This window comes from Lissotriton helveticus, chromosome 2_2 (assembly GCF_964261635.1).
Source record: "Lissotriton helveticus chromosome 2_2, aLisHel1.1, whole genome shotgun sequence".
Classification (NCBI taxonomy): Eukaryota; Metazoa; Chordata; class Amphibia; order Caudata; family Salamandridae; genus Lissotriton; species Lissotriton helveticus.
The window spans coordinates 335935411-335956725 of record NC_136060.1 but is presented as its reverse complement, the minus strand read 5'-3'; the positions used below and the strand labels follow the sequence as shown (position 1 = coordinate 335956725).

General features: G+C 42.1%; 1 protein-coding gene across 1 annotated transcript in view; it reads right to left on the bottom strand.

Moving 5' to 3' along the window:
* The window catches only part of STK32B (serine/threonine kinase 32B), a 1644519-nt gene that overhangs the window by 813304 nt on the left and 809900 nt on the right, over positions 1-21315 (bottom strand). Inside the window, exon 5 of the mRNA XM_078678995.1 lies at positions 6518-6555. Within this exon, the coding sequence (XP_078535121.1) occupies positions 6518-6555 (38 nt within the window). The remainder of the gene's footprint in view (positions 1-6517; positions 6556-21315) is intronic.

Sequence of the window (21315 nt, the reverse complement as noted above, 5' to 3'; positions counted from 1 at the left end):
GTTGTTGGTCATAAATCTGAATACTACCTTTATCCGTTATGGAATGCAGGTTTAAACCAGGAGAAGCCTCCGGTGCAATAGAAAACAACCTGTCCCTACAACGTTGTTGCATAGAATGAGGGTAATGTGGCATCCTGGCCAATAGTGACTTGTGGAACCATTGGTCAGGGTTGTACATGTTTCATATTCTATTGTGAGTCAGTTGGCCCTGGCTCTTTTACTAGATGGTTTCCTGTATTTATTACTAATAAATACTTCTACAATTTACCTCATCTGAACCATATTTGGAAACATTACATTGGCGACGAGGATGGGATGATGATATGGATATATATGATATGGCTATTTCTCAATTAGACCGATTATATATTAAAAAAACTAATGAAGTAGTAGCTAAGCATAAGTTTTTAAGTAGAGCACAATTACCAAATGAATCTGCTGATTCATTTTTAAATGGTTTAAGGGTGTTAGCTGCTAAATGTATGTATGGTAACTTTCAAGATCAAATGTTACGTGATCAGCTCGTACATAGGATTGGAGATACAAAGTTACAAGAAAAATTATTGCCTGCTAAAGATCTTACACTAGAGAAAGCACTTGATATCAGTCATAGATTCGAAGAAATGAAGTTAGGTATGCAAGAATTGGCTGCGAAACCTACTTCTGAAGATCAAGTTGTAAGGAAAAAAATGAGTGATGTTAAGGTGGATGATACATTTTCAAAAGAAGTGATTACTAGTAAAGAGAACACAAGGTATAATATTCAAAACATAAAAAGGACAATAATATTTGTTTTAAATGTGGAATACCGGGCCATCAGCAGTCTTTCAAAGAGTGATGCACAAATTGTTCAAAGATGTCAAAAATACACTGTATTTCCAAGATGATATTTTGGTTTTTGGAAACAATAAGCAAGACCATTCTAAAACATTATGTAAAGTACTGAGCATATTGCGGAACTGTGGAATGACTCTTACTAAAGAAAAATGCAAATTTGAAGGAGATCGGTTGACTATTTAGGTCATAACATTAGTGGCAAAGGTATATCACCCAAGCAAAATTTGATTAAAGCAATTCAAGAAGCTCCCGAGCCTCATACCAAAGATCAGCTCAGACCCTTTTTAGGTCTGGCTGAATATTACGCCAAATTCATTCCTCTATTTTCAGATAAGACTAGTCATATGAGGTGTTTAATGAAAAAAAATCAAAAATGTGTTTGGTGTGGAAACTGTGCTACAGAATTTCGAATCTTAAAAGAGAATTATCTTCAACTTCTGCATTGGCAACATTTGATACACACTGTAGTTCTGTCATCATTACTGATGCCAGTAATATTGGTAATGGGGCAGTTTTGATGCAAAATCAGAAGGGAAAATTAGTTACCATTGCATTTGCATCTAGACCTCTACGAGATGCTGAGGTCAAGTATTCAACACTTGAAAAGGAAACTCTGGCATGCTGGTGGGGTATAGAGTATTTCCAAAAGTATGTATATGGCACAACATTCAAGGTTAGGACAGATCATAGTCCATTAGTGGAATTGTTTACTACAAAGGGTGGTGGAAAAGCTACACCGAGGATTGCCAGATGGCAGTACAAATTGCAAGATTTCCATTTTAACGTAGAGTACATTCCAGGGGTCAAGAATGTTTTAGGAGACTGTTTATCCCGTTTGATACACCCATTGGTATCCAATGGGTGTATCAAACAAGATGAATGGAAAAATGCTTGTGCAACTGATGAGGAAACTCAAGAAGTCATCAAATATATTTCTTCCCAATGGCCATTAAAAAAAGATTTAGATAAAGAATTAATGCCTTATTTGTATGTGGCCAATGAATTGACAGTTATTGATGACATGTTATTTCGTGGTGTACAATTAGTGGTACCCAAGGATTTGCGTGAACAGGTATTGTGTTTGGCACATGTAGGACATCCTGGGATGTCTAGCATGAAAAACAGATTAAGATCAGAATTTTGGTGGCCAGCTATTGACAGGTTTATCGAGTCAAAAGTTAGATCGTGTATGGAATGTGCTATGAGCGATGAGTCACAAAAAGCTGTTAAGTATGATAAAGCTCCTGTATCTAGACCAGTAGGTGTTTGGGAAAGAGTTTCTCTTGACATAGCTGGTCCGATTTGTTTGTCCAAAAGTTCGATGTTTGTGATTGTCCTTATTGATACATTTTCTCAGTGGCCAGAAATTAAGTTAGTCCATCATATTGATTCTCACACAATTATTCAATTTTTAAATGAAGTGTTTGATAAACATGGGTTTTACAAGTGTTTGGTTACCGACAATGGTACACAGCTAACATCCACTCAAATGGAAGATTATCTGATTAAGCATGGTATTTCTCATATTAGAACATCAGTATATTATCCACAAAGTAATGGAATTGTTGAAAGGTGGATAAGAGTTCTGAAAGAGGGTGTACAATTGGCATCATCCAATGGCAAGAATTGTTCTCAGATTCTCAAAGATTTAGTGTGGAATTATATGGTTACTCCTAGAGTGGTAGGTGATCTGTCTCTATTTGAGAAAATGAGGGGAAGAAAGGCTGTTTGTGACTTAAATCAGTCATGGATGTTAGAGATGAGAAACAAAGTTGTTCAATCCAAAGTGGTTAGGAGTTCTAGTGACATGTGTAGGTGGCCATCCAATGGAAGTCAAATTCCATCTCAGAATAGTGAAAATCCTGTGTCTCAATTTAAAATTGATGAGTGGGTTCGTGTAAAGAAGGGTAGGTTAGTAAAGGCTAGAGAGTCTAAATTTTCTTTACCCATGAAAATAGTTAGAGTTGGACATCAAGCTGTAGAACTAACTGATGGAAATGTGTGGAGCATGAGCAAGGTTGTTAAAGTGCCTATGTGTTTATTGTCTAAATTGAACACACTGTCTGGTCCATCCAATACCACGCTTAAACAACAAAGCTTTAAAGATTCATGGAATTCAGCTACTTCAAGATTGAAATTCCTACCAGTTTGGAGTAAAGATTATGTCATGACATAATCATTCAATTAAAGTTTGTATTCTTGTTTGGTGAATTCATGTTCACTAGGATAACATTTGTTTCATATTTATGCTGATATTTGTAAAAAAAAAAAAATATATATGGTTTCTGTGCTTGGTTTAGTTACCAACTTATGTTTATGATCCAAACATAATAATATAATTTTTATTTCTTTTTATAACAATGTGTATCGTAAATATGTGTTGATGAAAGAGGATGTGTGGCATCCTGGCCAATGGTGACTTGTGGAACCATTAGTCAGGGTTCTACATGTTTCATATTCTATTGTGAGTCAGTTGGCCCTGGCTCTTTTACTAGATGGTTTCCTGTATTTATTACTAATAAATACTTCTACAATTTACCTCGTCTGAACCATATTTGGAAACATTACACGTAACTTTCCAGTTACTGCTGTCATGTGTGCCCTGCTTGCTGCCTTCTGAACATACACTATTCTCGTTTTTCAAGCTTTTAGCATAAAGCATTAAAAAATCCTTTTTATAAGCTGACACACATCCCACTGTACACATTATGACAATTCCAGATCCTGTGAGATTTGATATGGAGTAGACAAAGCCAAGCACTGCATTTCCGCTCGAATCCAACACAGCATATGTCTGTTTTTCGTAGGTGGTCTCTTTGTTTTTTCCTGCTGTTTCAAAGAAAATGTCATTTATCAGAACATAGCGCGGTGACCAGCAGGCATATTTTGAACTAACTACTTGTTTCTTGTGAAATTTAGGGGCTTATTTCAAAGCTCCGTACGCCGCAGATGCGCCACTTTTAAAATGGGAAAAAGTGACGTACCGGCGGCGATAGGGGCTTGTAAATGAGCCCCTTACTTCCTTAGCTCCTCGACTAAGTAATACACGGATTTCCTTTGCTGGATGTCATATGTCCATCAGGGAAGTTCCGGGTTGGACAGTCAGTATAGATTTCCCTATATAGATTTCCCTATTCAATTGGACGTGAAGGGGACTTGGTTGGTTGATTCATGAAAACATTCATTTGTAGCCTGTGCCAATGGAATGGGTTGAAAATAAAATATGGCCAAACGAATTTATTAGTCAGGTGTTTTATAAAAGTTATAAACATCTTTTAATTATCACGTATTTAAGAGCTGCCACAATAAAGATATAAAATTATTATTTATTTCAATTCAGACGTGTATTATGATGTAAAGATTTGTGTGTCACACATGCCTGTGAAAATGTTGGTGGAGTCCTTGCATAATAATGATCCTTTCTCACATGCCACCTTTAAAAGTGGCATTGGGTCCTAGAGCAGGCGCCTGCTACGACAAAGAATGGACTTCCAAGGCAGAGCATTTACAATCTTTTCATTACTGTGAAAGTGACAACTTGAATGTTTTCATTAGAGACGTCTTATGTATTTGTTTTTCATCTGCAGCGCTCCACCGCCTTTTGGCTATGTTTGAGCTATAGTTATACCATATTCCTAAATAGATACAAAGATAAAATAATTCTGACACCTGATGCATATCCAGGGGTTTGTAGTTATGTGTCGAATGAACAATTTATTTCAATACACATAGTTTATGTCCGAATAACTAGTGCAACAGTGATGTGAATAAACGACCCACTTGAGCAATAAAAGTAGTAATCATTTTATTCAGAACATAATGTTTTAAAATATTTGTTACATCCAGTGATTAAATCAGATATCATCCAAGTAATGGTGTTGGCATTTCCGTGCATTGCTTCCATAGTCTGAATAGTTCCAGGTAGTGGCTATCAAATCAGACCATGCAAGGCGCCTCTTTAAAAGAATGAAAAGTTTGTATATAGGTACCCTTGCAAATGCATTTTTATTGCAGTTATGTGAACCCACGTTACCCAGGATTGCCAAGGAGTGTGACTGAGGCTTGCACGACAGTACTTTCAAGCCTGCATTTTCCGTACTCTTGTGTAATCTCGCAATTACGTGCGTAATCTCGCAGGAGTCGTGTCAGGCCTCATTCATTAATTCAGTGTATTGTCATTGCGACCATGTTACAATAGCACGTGAGCGTGCAGGTACACACCTACGCCTCATTTACTAGTAGAGGTCCAAAAAACAATTATCTAGGGATGCTCAGGAGGCGGATGGGGACCTTTCATACAGGTGTTGACTATAATTTCAGAAGCATCTTTCTGTACTCTTTCTGATCGTCTTGCCTTTCCATGTAGTGATGCCAGGCAGATCGCATTACACCAACAGGTGCACTAGGAAAGACATCCAGTAATAAGACAGGTCACTGGACCCTACCTGTGGGAAGCACTACAGCTCCTACTTTTGACATGGATGAGGCCATGCTGAAGTATTTTCCCTACAGCATGCACTTGCTTTTCTTGTGGGTGACCATTTGACCACAAAGTAAGACCTGGAAGTGTCATTTACTTTCCATGGCTACAATACAGATGTATGTGCGACTCCAGCTGTAAGATTTAGAGGCCACTGTGACTAGTGAAGTTGTCTGAATGCTGTTTTAACTCCCACTTCATACTTAGTGAGCTACTGAGCGCCGCCTCCCCGATGTCAACAGATCTATAGATCTTTAGATATCCGGATCTGGGTGCCCCAAGTGTTAGGGAGACCAAGCAAAAATGTAAAACTATTAAAAGCAAAACAGTCAAAAATAATTTGACACATAATTTTTCTACAATTTGTTCCACTGCTGTAGTATTCTTGTATTCTTTTAGAAAACATAATGTGATGTATAATAAGAATTTGATTTTAATATTGCTTAATGAAAATGTTTAAACCCTGGGTAGAGTTAGTACGCCAATAAAGTGATACAATTTAAGGAGTCTTAATGCATTCCTTATAGAATCTTGCAGAAGACCCTCTTTCCATTGCTTTAAATAGTATCGACCCATCTTTAACTGCCCAAGAAATGTTTGTTGAACCCCATGTAAAAACAGGTTCATAAATAATAGGGTCTTGTCACACCTCCACCACTTCTGTGATGTGTACGCTGTAAAAGTATATTAAGGTTTGAATGTTGTTGTGGTCTGTTTAAAATCTAACTCTGTATGCATTTCCGTTCTTACTTGGAGGTGGGCGTAACTCGTGCAATTAGCAGTCGCGTAAATATGTGGACTTACCTAAAAATGATGTGACAAATGTAATCAGTATTTAGTACTATTTTCACAGTGCTCATTCCCCCCCCAAAAAAAAATTTAATTACGTGAGCTGGCATAATGACGTTGTTATTGGTAATTCTGTGCCAAAGAGTAACATGGAACTACCAAAATTACTCTAATTACTCTGCACAATTAAAATTTCACCCAGGCCTATTCTTAGTGGTGATGTTTTGCCAAGTTTGTGATATATGTCAACACTTCAGAGTTTTGCCTGAACCATAGGAACAAAGAGAGTCCAAAAGAAGCATTTCTAAAACACAATATATTTTTACACAATTGCAGTATACAAATACATTGCTTCTAACTGTAAATCTGACTGAACATAAATATACATTTAAATGTGATTTGAGTACTTACCATATTCATCTAACAGTATGTTGTCAGGCTTGATGTCCCTGCAAAATAAAAAATATTATACGCTTACTCAAAATGGCAACATTTAAGATAGGATCAACTAGTAAATTGTTTATATGTTTTGATTAAAAAGAACATTTTTAGATATTGTCGTTGGACACATATCTCTACTGATTGTCCATGGAAATGCTAAAGATACATTTCATACATTGCACAATGTATAAGAGGAAATGGCATTTTATAGTTTGAAATAGCCTACATCCACATTGAAAAACTACAAGTAATAAATGAAAACACGTCAGCAACTTGAGCGATATGACAGTAAGTTATATACAATAATATTAAATATTTATTCTTTATGCTACCAATTTTAATTTATTAGCAGTTTTAGGTAGTGTGGTCCATAACCCATGGGGGTCAGATTGCTTTACAGCTTACACACTGTTTTGGAACCATCTGCTGAAGAGGGCGACGAAGCACTACTTACTGTGTAAAGGCAAACAGATTTATTGTTCTAATTATTGTGGGTGAATATAAACACTCATAGAACGAAAGGGGGATTATTGGGGGATCCCAGGTCAGATTAGTCCTGGGATCTGGCAGGCAACTCAGCAAACCAGTTCTGGCAGTGATGCAAGAATAAGAGGCATTTCATGACTTTTTATAAAGTGGCGGCTCCTCCGCTATGGCGAAGGAACATTGTCTCACTGATTTTGGGGAGTGCACGAAACATAAAATGATAATAACTTTGCGTTATCATCATTTTATTCTTTGTGCTGCTTTGAGGGCGGGCGAGGCTGTTCTGCTCTCAGAGCAAAGCAGGAGAGGAGTGGCTTGCCCACTCCTGTATGCAATGACTGTTTGGTCAGCCCTCTCGAGCTGCCCAAACCAGTCATGCGCACTTTCCCTTTTTCCCCTACCAGCTCCTGGCTAAGTGTCGTGTCACGGCTCTCAGAACAATCACTATGCTAAATTGCAGCATTGTGATTGGGCAGGGGAGCCTGGGTGCTTACCAATCCCAACGCTGCATTGCAGCATTGTGATTGGCCAGTGGGGCCTGGTTGTGCTTTCTGTCCAAAGATGAGGAGAGCAGGAGCAGAGATGCAGACCAGCGGCAAGGTATGCTTTTTAGTCTTTTTATTTATATAGTGCACTCAATTGATCCCCCGCGCGACTCCCCCTTGCACCCACCCCCTCACCCCACCACCCATGAGCCATGCCGTCCTCCCGCCTTTTGGGGTTGTTAGGATCCAAAGGGGAATGGAGTTTCAGAATTTTGCTGCACTCCTTGTTAAAGATTAAGTTGAATCTTTTCTGAAGAGAGATTGTTCCCGGAAGTAAGGGATCTGAGCCTTGTAGTGTGTAACAACCTTCCAAACAGTATTCATTTTTTCACCATGCTTCTGGAGACATCAGAATTCACGATTTGTGCATGTTCCAACCTAGTGTGAAAATGCCACTTGCTTCAGTTGGTAGCCAGTGATGTGTGATGAGCACAGGGTTGATGTGTTCAGAGTATTTTGCTCCTTAGACGAGGCTAGCTGCAGCAGGTAAGTCTGCTTTTAAAGGCGCAAGGTGAAATTATGGAATCCCTGAAAGTAATGAAAAGTCGTAGTCAACACCACAAAATACTAATGATTAACGTATAAAGGATATAAGATTTCAATTTACACTGAATTCTGAGTGTATCTCTTAGGGAAGAATGATGATTTATCACTAAGTTCCTTGTAACATAAGGCACTTCGCATCTCTCAGAATGAAATGCCAAAGCTGAAGATTTACCCATTTAGCACTGTAGTATGTGTGCCTTTCAATTTTAGGTTGATTTATCACATATGGAAGTTCATCAGAATTTAATTTGAAAGTAAAATGCTTTAGATATCGTGAGCATACTAAGAGCTGTTCTACAAGGGAAATGGTAACTTTTCTCTGGTCACAAATGCCTGTTTTAGGCTGGAGTTCTTTCTACCAATATCAGATGGAATTCACACCTGGGAAATTCCCTTGTAGAAGGAAAAACATTTAAACTGCTGGGTTAGCACATATTAACAAGGTATTTATGGGGTAATACTACATGAAACAGCAATTATGGGTGAAAACGACCACTCTACCGTTACCGTGTACCTCATTATCTGCCGTTTAATGGTAGCGGATTGTTAAATGAGGAGCAATGCAAATTTTAGGTTTGAACCTGAGATTTGTAGAAGTAAAACGCCTGTCCACGTCGTGCCTGTCTCTACTGCTTAAATAATAGTAGCTCAATGTCACACAGTCACACTCTTCCCCAGGCCTTCTAATTACTTCCCAAGACTATTTGTCTCCCCACCATTGTCCACGGTATTAATTCAAAGAGATTGCATGCACCTTCCTATGACGTCTTAGAACAGGGTGCCAGATTGTTCCCAGTACTAATAAGGAAGATTCCAATATGAAGTTATCTTCAGCTCCAGGCATATATCAGGAGTTCTGGCAGTGTACTAGAGGTCCAGGTTACTGGTCCAGGTGTATTGCTGTTCTGCTGGAGTTTCTTTAGTGGGGGAATGAAGCGTGTCCTCAATGTCCCCATTCTCTGTTATCACCTTGGACGCTCATGACTAGCTGAGCTCGTCATGAGCCACGGCGCTCTGGTGCTCATGACGAGCTCAGCTCGTCATGGCCCGTGGAACGCTCAGGTGCGGGGAGAATTCCCCCGCTGTGCTGAGCGTTCCAAGGGAGCCAATACACCTGTGACGAGCTCAGCTCTTCATGAGCACCGGAGCGCCGTAGCTCAAGACGAGCTAAGCTCGTCATGAGCATGGGGGCGCTGTGCGCACCCCCTCCCCCCCAGCACAGCGGGGGAATAACCCCCGCAGCGAAGGGGTTAATCCCCATTGCCCCATACATTTTGCCATAAGGCACTCTATGCTCTGGTGAATGTCTACACATGAGTTTGCGTTTCTGCATGTGAGTGAAAGATGACATTTGTGGTTGTCTGATAGTGTGAGTGGGTGTCAGGCATGCTTTGATGTCTAGTACAAATTATCTTTTGTGTGGCTGTTCTTTGTCATCATCTTAGAACTCATGCATGTAAGGATTTTTAATGGTGTGCATAGGTGTCTGGTTATGTTTGAGGGTTTGCTAGACCTGACATTCTTAGTTATGGTATTCCCCGAGACGTTTTGCCTTCACTCGTTGCTATATGCTGAGCTTGTTCGTATGCATTAAGACTCTGTGCACATTTCCTCTGCTAACTAGAGACAAAATGCTTTTGCTCTCTCCTTTAAACATGGTAAAATTGGTATATACTCTATTGACATGTTTAATATACTTATAAGCCTACCTGTACCCAGAACATGCAAATTAAATGCTCCAAGTGGGCTGCAGCACCTTATTCCACCCAATAAAGTACAACTGTAAAACGTCCCTGGCTTGCCACAGCTGCTTGTAGTGCAGTTTTAAGCTGCCCTTTTGACCTGGCACCCTAAGATAAGCCCTAAAAGTTCATAGGGCAGGGTGCACAGTATTTAAAAAGTAGAGCATGTGCACTTAAGCTTTAGAAGTTTTGGTAATGATAAACTCCCTCCTAAAGTAGTTTGCTGTACAGCAAGGCTATCTCTCCCATAGACTAAAACTAGATTAAATTATTCCACCTAATAAGTGATAAGTTACATTTGGGAAAAATTACATGCATTGCAATGTAAATTCATCTTTAGTGGTAAAGTCAGATTTTAAGTTACAATTTTGAAAATGTTGTTTTTAGAAAAATGCCATTATTCTACCCAACCCAGCTGTGCCTTTCTGCTAATGTCCTGGGGCACATGACTGGGAACGGCTTTCTGGTTGTGGGTTGTGTATTGCTTGCAGACATCGAGACTCAGCTCTCTGCCAGTGCAGCTCCACTGACTGAGCCTCCCGGCTGCTGCCCCTCCACCTCTGCGCCTGACAGCGGTTCAAGTCTGCATTGAAGGTTGTGTCACTGATTTTTGCCGTATTCTTCAGTTTTTTTCCTTGCCTTATTTCGAATCTTACTTGCCTTAATTTTGCCTTGCCTTATTACTCGCCTTGCCTTATTTTTGCCTCTGTGCCTGTTTCCTGCCAATTCTTCACTGCTGCTGACCCCGTGGCCACTCCCCCACCAGTTTGCCCCTCTTGCCACCCAGCTGCTCCTCCCTCCCTTCTTCGCCATTTATTGGCGGACGCTGTGCGGACATCTGAGCAGGACCTTTGATCTCCTGGTCATGGACCCAGCTCTCCGCCCGTGCAGCTGTGCTGACTGAGCCTCCCTGCTGCTGCCTCTCACCTCTGCGTCTGACAGAGGTTCAAGTCTGCATTGAGGGTTGTGTCCCTGTGATTTTCACAGTATTCTTCTGTTTTTTTCTTGCCTTATTTCGAATCTTACTTAGCTTAATTTTGCCTTATTTTTGCCTCTGTGTCCTGTTTTCGACCGTTCTTTGCAGCTGCTGCCCCCGCTGCTCCGCCCTGCCAGTTTCCCGCTACCGCCACCCAGCTGCTCCTCCCTCCCCTTCCCCATTCAATGGCAGCCGCTGCACACACGTGCCACTGGTGCTTTACGTCAAAGGCAAGCCCGTCTGCGCCCGCAGCCAGCACCAGGGACCCTGGCTACACAACCACCCACCGCTACGACTCTGCTGCCCTCCTTGCACTCAACCCCGGAAGGAACAACAACTGCCAGCTGTCCACACCAAGCACCACCCATGGCCAGTTCCTCTGCCGCCACTGCTGGTGACTCTTAACCACGTTATGCACCACCACAGCCACTGCCCCCATGTCAGACTCCAACACCACCGAAGCCCCGAAGGGCATCCTCCTCAATGTGCGCTCCCTGCACAGAAACGCCATAGAGATCTGGGACCTCCTCGACAACCTCTCACCAGATATCGCCTTCTTTACGGAAACCTGGACCAACACCTCCTCCGCCCCTGACATCCCCACCGACATCCCCGATGAATACAAAATCTAGAGGAAGGACCCCCCCCAACCACCAAAGGGGAGGACTCACCATTACACACAAGAGCTCCCTCCAATTTTCCACCTCCACCATGAGTGATACCTTTTCTGCCACTGAACACCTTCACTTCCTTGTCCAGACCAGCCCTAGAACCACACTTCACAACACCCGCTCTTACAGACCCACCGGACCTCGCGCTTCAGTCGCTGCTACCATCACTGACCTCATCGCACCCAACGCCATCACCTCCATGGACTACATACTCATCAGAGAATTGAACTTCCACTTCAACAACCCCAGCGTCCTAAACTTCACCAACCTCCTAGACAACCTTGCCAAACTTGGACTGAAACAGCTCATCACCATGCCTTCCCACAAGGCAGGACACATCCTCGACCCCATCTTCGCAGGTGGGGACAACATCAATTTCAGCCATGCCACGCAACCCCCATGGACAGACCACTACTGCGTACACTTCCTCATCAACAAACCCAGGCCGCCAAAACCTGCACGAAGCCCTCCTCGAAGAAATTGGAGCAAAGTCAAGGAAGAGCAGTTCAACTTCACCCTCAACCATGATGCCCCCACCACCTCGACCGATGCCAACATCGCATCCAAAGAACTCCACAGATGGATCTCCAACTGCACAGACGAGCTTGCACCCCTACGTAATCCCGACAGACAGTGCCCCAGGAAGCCCACCTGGTTCATCACTGACCTCCAAGAATCTAGGTGCTCCTGCAGACTTCTCGAGACGATCTGGAGAAACAGCAAAACGTCAGAAGATCGCACCACCTACAAGAACCCCATGGGGGAATACAACCTACGCATCAGATCCACCAAAAAGACCTTCATCCAGAACAAAATCCTCGCCAACGCCAGCAACTCAAAGGAACTCTTCAGCATCATCCAGGAATTCACCAAGCCCCCCAGCGAAACCACAGATGTCACCCCATCCAAGGACCTCTGCAACAAGCTTGGCTCCTACTTCCATCTGAAAATTAAGGGCCTCTAGACAACTTATGACCAGATATCTGGCTCTAAAACCGCCTCCCACTCCAGCAACACAAGCCAGCCCACCATCTCCTCCTGGACCCAAGTCACCACTGAGGTCACCTCCTTGACCATGAAATGCATCCACTCTGGACCCCCCTCTGATCCCTGCCCCCGCACATCTTCCACCGAGCCGCCGCCATCATCGCTCCGGAACTGCGATGCACCATCCATGCCACTTTCGAGATCGGCATCTTTCCAGATGACTGGAAATGCGCAGAAGTCAGACTCCAGCTCCAGAAGCCCTCAGCAGATCCCATGGACCTCAAGAACTACCGACCCATCTCCCTCCTCCCCTTCGTGGGCAAAGTAACCGAGAAGACCGTCAACACCCAACTAACAGAATTCATCAAAGAAAATGCCATCCTCCACCCCTCCCAATCTGGATTATGCAGCAACCACAGGACTGAGACCACTCTACTTTCCGCCACAGATGACATCCACACCCTCGTCGACCAAGGCCACACCATGGCCCTGATCCTGCTCGATCTCTCTGCAGCGCTCAACACCGTCTCCCAGCACACGCTCACCGCCAGACTCCACAACGCCGGCATACAGGGAACTGTCCTTGACTGGATCCGCTCCTTCCGCACTGATAGAACCCAAAGAATCAGACTGCCACCCTTCCTCTCCGAACCCACAGAAAATGCCTGTATAGTACTATAAGGATCGTCGCTCAGCACCACGCATCCACATGACCCCCCTCGCAACCATCATCAGAGAGCATGGACTCAACATAGTATCCTTCGCCTACGACATCCAGATCATCCTCTCCCCCACCAAGGACCCCATCACCACCAGACTCAATTTCCAGCAAGTAATGAAGGACGTTGCATCCTGGATGAGCAGCAGCTGCCTGAAGCTCAACTCGGCATCGGAATCAACTCCTCCCTCATGGAGATCATGATCCGACAGGTCAAGGCCGTCACCTCCAAATGCTTCAACACCCTCTGCATCCCCCGAAAGACCTTCAAATGGATACCCCCGAAGCAAGAAAGATTGTCACCCATGCACTCATAACCAAGAGACTGGACTACGGAAGCACCTTCTATGCCAGAATCAACAAGTCTCTGCTTCGCAAACTCCAGACCATCCAGAATACTGCATCCAGACTCTTCCTCGCTATCCCTTGACATGAACTCATCACCCAACACCTACAGAACCTCCACTGGCTCCCCATTGAGAAGAGAGTAACCTTCAGGATACTCATCCATACCCTACAAGATGATGGACGGAATGTTGCACAATGGCAAAACATCCACCCCCAGTCACAGATCTGGTTTTAATCCATTGTTATTTTGCTCACCAAATGTAAATGTAAATGTGTTGGACTTGTAAAGCACACAGCTGCCCGTGAGCGTCCCGGCGCTGAAGACCGCTGGGGAACCCGTCCTGGCTTTCCCTGTGAGATGGTCCCTTCTGGGTATCTCCAAGGTGAAACCAGGCATCCCCGGCGTCTGTGGGGGGCCGTTGTAGAGATGAGGCAAGCTTAATGCCCAGAGTTGCAGAGTGTCATCCCTCGTTAGAGTAGGCACCGAGGCGAGAATTGTCGAGTCCGCTGACCCTGGTCCACGACCCTGCCACATCGGGAATTGAACCCTGGTCCCGGGCTATTCTCTGCTTCCAGGTCTGCCGCCTCTAACCAGTGAGCCACACCTCTCCAAGCCACCCCAGTTCAGACATGGTCATATGCAAATCAGTCTTGACCCTGTGCCTCATCGGAACAGTCCAGCACGAACTGCCAATCCATGTCTTCCCTGGAACGGAATCAAGCATCCTAGGACCGGTTTCTGGCTATCAGCCGTCTTCAGCCAGGATAGCTTGGGTGAATGTATGACATTGTTCTGCATTCTGTCCATCAACTGTTGTTTTTGCATTACTCACACATACCTAAAAATGCCTCCACAACACCAGACCCTAATACCTCAACGAGCGAATCTCCTTCCACGTACCCAAAAGAAACATCCGATCCACCAACCTTTCCCTCGCTGAAACCCCGCACATCAGCAGAGCCAGTCTCCTACATCGTGGCCAAGACCTGGAACCAGCACCCAATACACATCAGACCTGGCTTCTTGAATGAACGGAGCAGCGCAACCCCCCCCCAGATCTTTGAGACCCTCATGGGTGAGTAGCATGCTTTGCAAACCTCCTTATAAATTGATTGATTGATTGACTAAGGGGTGCCCATCATTTGGACTTTTGTCTGGCACTAGATGGTACTCCTCCTGAAGAAAAGTGAAGGTACAGATGTTCTGGGCTACTCATGACCACAAAGTAACCTCTTTGTTCCAGGATTTGCCCACCTGCGATGACCGCCAATGTAAAACTCCAACTGGACTTGATCTTCGCGCTGACTGTGACTGCCCCAGCAACCACCAAAGGGAGGTTCCAGTGAGGCCTGCACTTTGCAACAACATTTATAGTCTACGTCGACTGCCAACTCGAAGCTCCAGTGACGATCAGCTCTTTGAGATACAACAGTGACCGTCCAGGACTCTCAACCCACTCCTCCTACCATCAACTATTTCCATGCTGCCCCTCCCTTACATGAAAGCAGCTCTTTGCATGGACTTGAGAAGATGACTCTTCAGCAGGACAAACCTGGTCCCTGTATCTGACCATTGCTCATCGTGGTTGGCCTGAACTTGTGACCAGCATGACCAGATACCTGCATGTGGCCTTTGTGCTTTTCGGCTCTATTTGGACCAAACATTTTAAACTTAATGTCATTGGTTTGCCTGATTGTTTTTTGTTTTTGTTCTGAAGTTGTTGTGTAGTTCCTATAAAACCTATACAGGATCTGCACGTCTGGACAGCATACACTGTAGGATTGGTGTCAGATTGATTGTGAACACCCCCACCGGGTATGTTGACCTCTTATATCAGCTAGCTCCCAGTGGCACTAGAATCTCCTCTTACCATGTAGAGAAAAGTTATTGGCAACCATTGAACATGACAAACCTGATCCCTCAGGATTGTGGAAACCATATACTGCTTTTCGCTCAGTCACTCGTGCTTACTTAATCTGTCTTTAAGAGGTACACAGAATAAACAGGCTGGACATGCCTAAGGCAAGTCTGTCTGTGTCCGCCCGTGCCTGGCCAGTGCCAAGGGTCAGGTCTCCTGGCTGTTCCCCGTGAGATTTAATAGGCTACTCACCCGCTGGATTATTGGCTCTTAGACCGCTAATGGCGGAACATTGTCTCCATGCGATTGAGCTTGGCTCTGGTACAAAGTGCTGTGGTAAGTGTAATTTTTCTTTTAACACCTCTATATCTCCAGGGATAGAGATTGAAAATGAGCAGACATGAGGGGGAAATACCAAATGTCTGCTTTTTAACTGCAGGTCCCTGGGTAAACATAAATATGAGATCGCTGACCAGTTGAGTTCTCAACAGCCAGCCGCCATGTTCCTGATAGAAAGGTGGCTACATGACCAATCTGCACCAGACGTTCTGGATGCTATTCCTGAGGTATATGCTATGCTGAGACCAGACAGACCAAAACAGAGAGGATGGCGGCTGGCATTTATTTTTAAAAACGAGCTCCAAGTCAAATTAACTGAGGTTACCATCTTGAGCTGTGAAGCAGTCCTGTTCTCTCTTCCGTTTACTCTGCGTAACAGGGCTCCTGATATATTGATCTCCAGGGCCGGCCAAGGCTTTTCTAAATAATTTTGTGAATTTTCTTCCACCCTATCTCCTGCTCTATTCTAAATTTGTAGTTTATGGGGACCTTAATTTACTTTTGGATGACATCCAATGTCCTTCAACATCATCGTTTTTGAAAGATCTTGAGGGGATGGAGTTGCTTCAACTTGTCATTGGTCCCACGTACTCTGGTGGGCATACTCACAACCCTATTTTTTCGAATGGCAATTTGATAGAAACCACTTCCATTATGCCGGTGGTGTGGTCTGACCACTCTATCATTTCTTTCCGAATCAAAGACCGTCTAACATCCTCAGGGCTCTCAAATACAACCAACGTGGGTAAAATAACCCGCAATTGGTTGCTAGTTTCCCCAGAGGTTCTGATAGCTAAACTTGCAGAAAGTCCTCCTGTTTTAGATGCCTGCCCATATAATGCCAATGGACAAACATCATCCCTGAAGACAGGTAATAGCGTTCAATGTACTCCTATGGCCAAATGGTTCAACAAAGAACTTCTAGATCTAAAAAAAGAGTGCCTAAGACTGGAACGTCTTTGGAGGAAAGTATATAAGAAGGACAAATTTACTTATCTGAAATCATTGAGAAACTATCATAAACTGAGCAAAAAAACGCATACTGAGTTTTATATGCACAACATTTAAGAGGTATACAGACATAATTTCGACTCCAAAAATATCGACATACACAAATATCGAGTCAAAAATATAGACTAGACAAAATATCGACCAGACATAATATCGACTAAAAAAATATCGATTACTATCGATATTAATAGCAAAAATATCGAATCAAAAATATAGACTAGACATAATATCGAGTAGATAGAATATAGACAACAAAAATAGGTCAAATTAGGTGTTTTATAATTTGTAATAATTGTGTAATATAAATCTGTAGCGGGTTGTGGGTTTATAGGGGAATAGGGTGGGAAGTAATTTAAATATAATTATATAAATATGTAATATAATAGTCATTGTTAATTAATTAATAATTGTTAATTAATTAAATTATAATTGGTAATTAATAATAATTGAATAATTGATAAATCATTACTTTTTACTATATTTTATTTTAGCGGGTTGTGGGTTTATAGGGGAATAGGGTGGGAAGTAATTTAAATTTAATTAATTAAATATGTAAATTAATAATAATTGTTAATTAATTATTATTTGGTAAATAATTAAAATATAATTGGTAATTATAAATATTTAAAGAATAAATAAATAATAATTAGTAAATTAATTCCTGTAGTGGGTTGTGAGTTTATAGGGGGATAGGGTGGGGAGTAATTTAATAATAACTAATTAAATATGTTAATTAATTACATTTGTTAATTAATTAATAATTGACCATTAAATAAAATTTACTTTGTAAATAAAAGTAATTGGTTTTGGAAATTGAATTAAAGTTTTGGGTTTTTGGGTAAAGGGGTATTTTTAGGGTTCAGGGTCAGTTTTGGGGTTTTGGGTAAAGGGGTATTTTTAGGGTTCAGAGTCAGTTTTTAGTTTTTGGGTAAAGCGGTATTTTTTGGGTTCAGGGTCAGTTTTTAGTTTTTGGGTAAAGGGATATTTTTAGGGTTCAGGGTCAGTTTTTAGTTTTTGGGTAAAGGGGTATCTTTAGGGTTCAGGGTCAGTTTTTAGTTTTTGGGTAAAGGGGTATTTTTAGGGTTCATGGTCAGTTTTTAGTTTTTGGGTAAAGGGGTATTTTTAGTGTTCAGGGTCAGTTTTTAGTTTTTGGGTAAAGGGGTATTTTTATGGTTCAGGGTCAGTTTTTAGTTTTTGGGTAAAGGGGTATTTTAAGGGTTCAGGGTCAGTTTTTAGTTTTTGGATAAAGGGGTATTTTTAGGGTTCAGGGTCAGTTTTTAGTTTTTGGGTAAAGGGGCATTTTTAGGGTTCAGGGTCAGTTTTGGGTTTTTGGGGTACAGGGGTACAGTGTAAAAATAAAGTAAAATTAAATTTAAATTAAATTAATTTAATGAAATTAAATTAAATTAAATTAAATTGTATTATATTAATATGTTTATTTAATAATATGTTTTTATATATATATATATATATATATATATATATATATATATATATATATATGTGTGTATTATTTTTGGTGATATAATTTTTTTATTTATATTAATTATTTATTAATATTACATTTATTTAATAATTATTTCTAACTTTATATTAAATATATTTATATATATTATTTTTAACATAATTTTAAGACATTTAAAAAAATCGATATTTTTACAGTCTATATTTTTGTAAGTCGATATTTTGGAGTCGATATTTTGGTACTTACCTGTTTGAAGATAGGCTGTCGATATTTTGTACTTCGATATTTTTGACTCGATATTTTTGTATGTCGATTTTTTTGATTTCGATATTCTGTCAGTGATCCCATTTAAGCCACAAAAGGGTCTGCCAAAGAGATCTTTCAGATGTTAAGAATCTGTCCTCTCTAGAACGTGTTACTACTCCTATACCTTCTTCTGTAGATCAATGCAATTTAGTGGCCCAATCGAGACAATCTCTGCCTCCTTTCCTGAAACGAGTAGAGATTTTACATCCAACATCCCAGAAACTATACTCCTGTTGGTAAATCTGCTTAACTTTAGAATGCCAACACTAGGGAAGACATTCAATCTTTTCCCGATGTCAAATCTGACTCACCTAATGATCCTATAGCCCCCCAGTATGATGCTACGGGGTATTAATGCTATAGCTCTGGATGTTTGTTGCCTGCTCAACTGTTCATTTACTACTGGTATACTACCACAAGAGTGGAAACATGCATTGGTAGTCCTGTTAATTAAAAAACCCTCTCTGGATCCCTCCCTTCTAGAAAACTTGAGACCGGTCTCCTTACTCACTCTCTTTGCAAAAATGGTGGCGATATTTCTTAACCTCCAAGTGACTAAATACCTGGAAGGGAGCAATCTGTTACATGGTACACAGTCAGGTTTTAGACCTCGGTATAGTACCGAATCGGCTTTGCTGTTAGCCTCGGAATCATTGAAAATGACTGAAGATTAGGGCAAGACAGCAGCTTGATCCTGCAGGATTTTTGCTCTGCATTCGATACTATATCAAATGCCTCCTCTTGAAATGCCTACAGGAACTTGGAGTGAGGGGAATGATGCTTAACTGGTTGACCAATTTCCTATTGCACAGATCAATTCAGGTCATCCAGGAGTGCCACAAATCGGTGGTATGCCCCTTCCGACAGGGCAACCCCCAAGGGTCTGCATTGATTCCAGCTCTGTTCAATGAGTACATGCGTCCATTGGCAGAGGTTTTGGGGACCCATGGGGTACAAATGGTGTCTTACATGGACGACACTCAGCTAATCGTCATGTTTACACAGGATGCAGCAGAGTTGGCTCCTAAATGTAGAGCTTGCTTGGCGCGGGACAGAGTGGCTTTTAAAGCACTTTGTTTCTGCCATAGAATTCTAAATCGGAAAGAGGGAGACAAGGGAACCCTACTCACAGCGGAACCAGGGTAGTTAGTTATAATAAGGGGACAGTGGTTCCTGTGGGAAAAATATAGCTATGTATGATAATATTAGTGTGCAATAGCAATAAAAAAGTGTTAGGTAAGATGTCATAGAGGAGGAACCAGGCACACTAGGGATTTGCACATGTTTATAATATTTACACAATGTATATCAACATTATTTATACAAAGGAAGGCATTTGTGAAAAAGGTGTCCCCGGTGAGGCATGAACCAAACAGTTAAGTGACGAGGTGTAGAAATATTTACAAGGTTTCATGTATATATAACATAGAAAACGACCAACAGTGTTATTTCTTCAAATTATACATCCAGATTATACAGTAATAAGTGCTGAGCTAATGGTTCGTTTTCACAAAAATGTTGACGGCGTTTCAACCCTATTAAGGATGCAGGGTGTCTTCAGGACCTAGGAATGTTGGGGCATCTGAGTTGTTGACCGCACAGTATAAGTGTGGAAAAAAGGTGAAAATATCTGCTTAATGCAGCACGCATGGAAGTTACAAAATGTAATTTTTTAAAAGATTGTTTATGTACAAGAAGGGACACCTCCCTACACATAAACAATCCAAGGCATTTTGCTTGTTCTATGTGTGCTTCCTTGTGCATCCAATCCATCCACTACTGACAATTGTGTCAGTAGAGAACGGATACAACTCATCCAATCAAAAAGATGTTAAGAAAAAAAAAGAAGAAGAACTACAAGTAAACATTGCCTTTTATCCCTCCAGCCTTGCCAGAAAGTATGGACCGAACAACAGACTTTACAAGTCCTGTGCTAAGTTGCGAATTTACAATGGTTGTCATAGGAGGTTAGCCGAGGTGAGGTTCAAATGGAGAAAAGGGCAGCAAGCTTCGTGCTTCGCCTTAGCAGACAGCTGTGCATTGCTTGAGGAAATAGGCTACAGCTAGAGGCTCATGGCGGCCCTGGGCAGGGAGCGTAGGTAGGGGGCCAAAAAGAGGCAGTCCGGGCGGGGCGGAGGCCAGTGAAGAGGGGGGGTCAGGGTGTTTGGAAGCGGAACAGAACTGGAGGCCGCCAAATCCTTGCATGGGGCCGCCACGCAAATATGTATCCATCCTCAGAGGATTATTATATTAAGGATATGTGGTGGCCCCTGGGGTTTGGTGGCCCTGTGCATGTGCACAGCGTGCACATGCCTAAGGCCGTCCCTGCTGTAGTCTATGTGTAACAGAACTACAAGTAAACTATGCCTTTTATCCCTCCAGCCTTTCCAGAAAGTATGGACCGAACAACAGACTTTACAAGTCCTGTGCTAAGTTGCGACTTTACAATGGTTGTCATAGGAGGTTAGCCGAGGTGAGGTTCAAACGGAGAAAAGGGCAGCAAGCATCGTGCTTCGCCTTAGCAGACAGCTGTGCATTGATTGAGGAAATAGGCTACAGCTAAGTCTGTGCAGAGGCTGTTCTGAAATACTGCAATAGAAAACAAGGAGATCGTGGTCTGACATACATGCAGGAAAGAGGTGGGAATGGGGAAAGAAACATAACATGGGAGGAGGGTGAGGGGACGGCTCAACAACAACAACGCAGGAGGGTGGCAGTCAGTACCCTGAGCTGCATGTCCGATTTGGTGGCGTTCAGAATCACATGGAC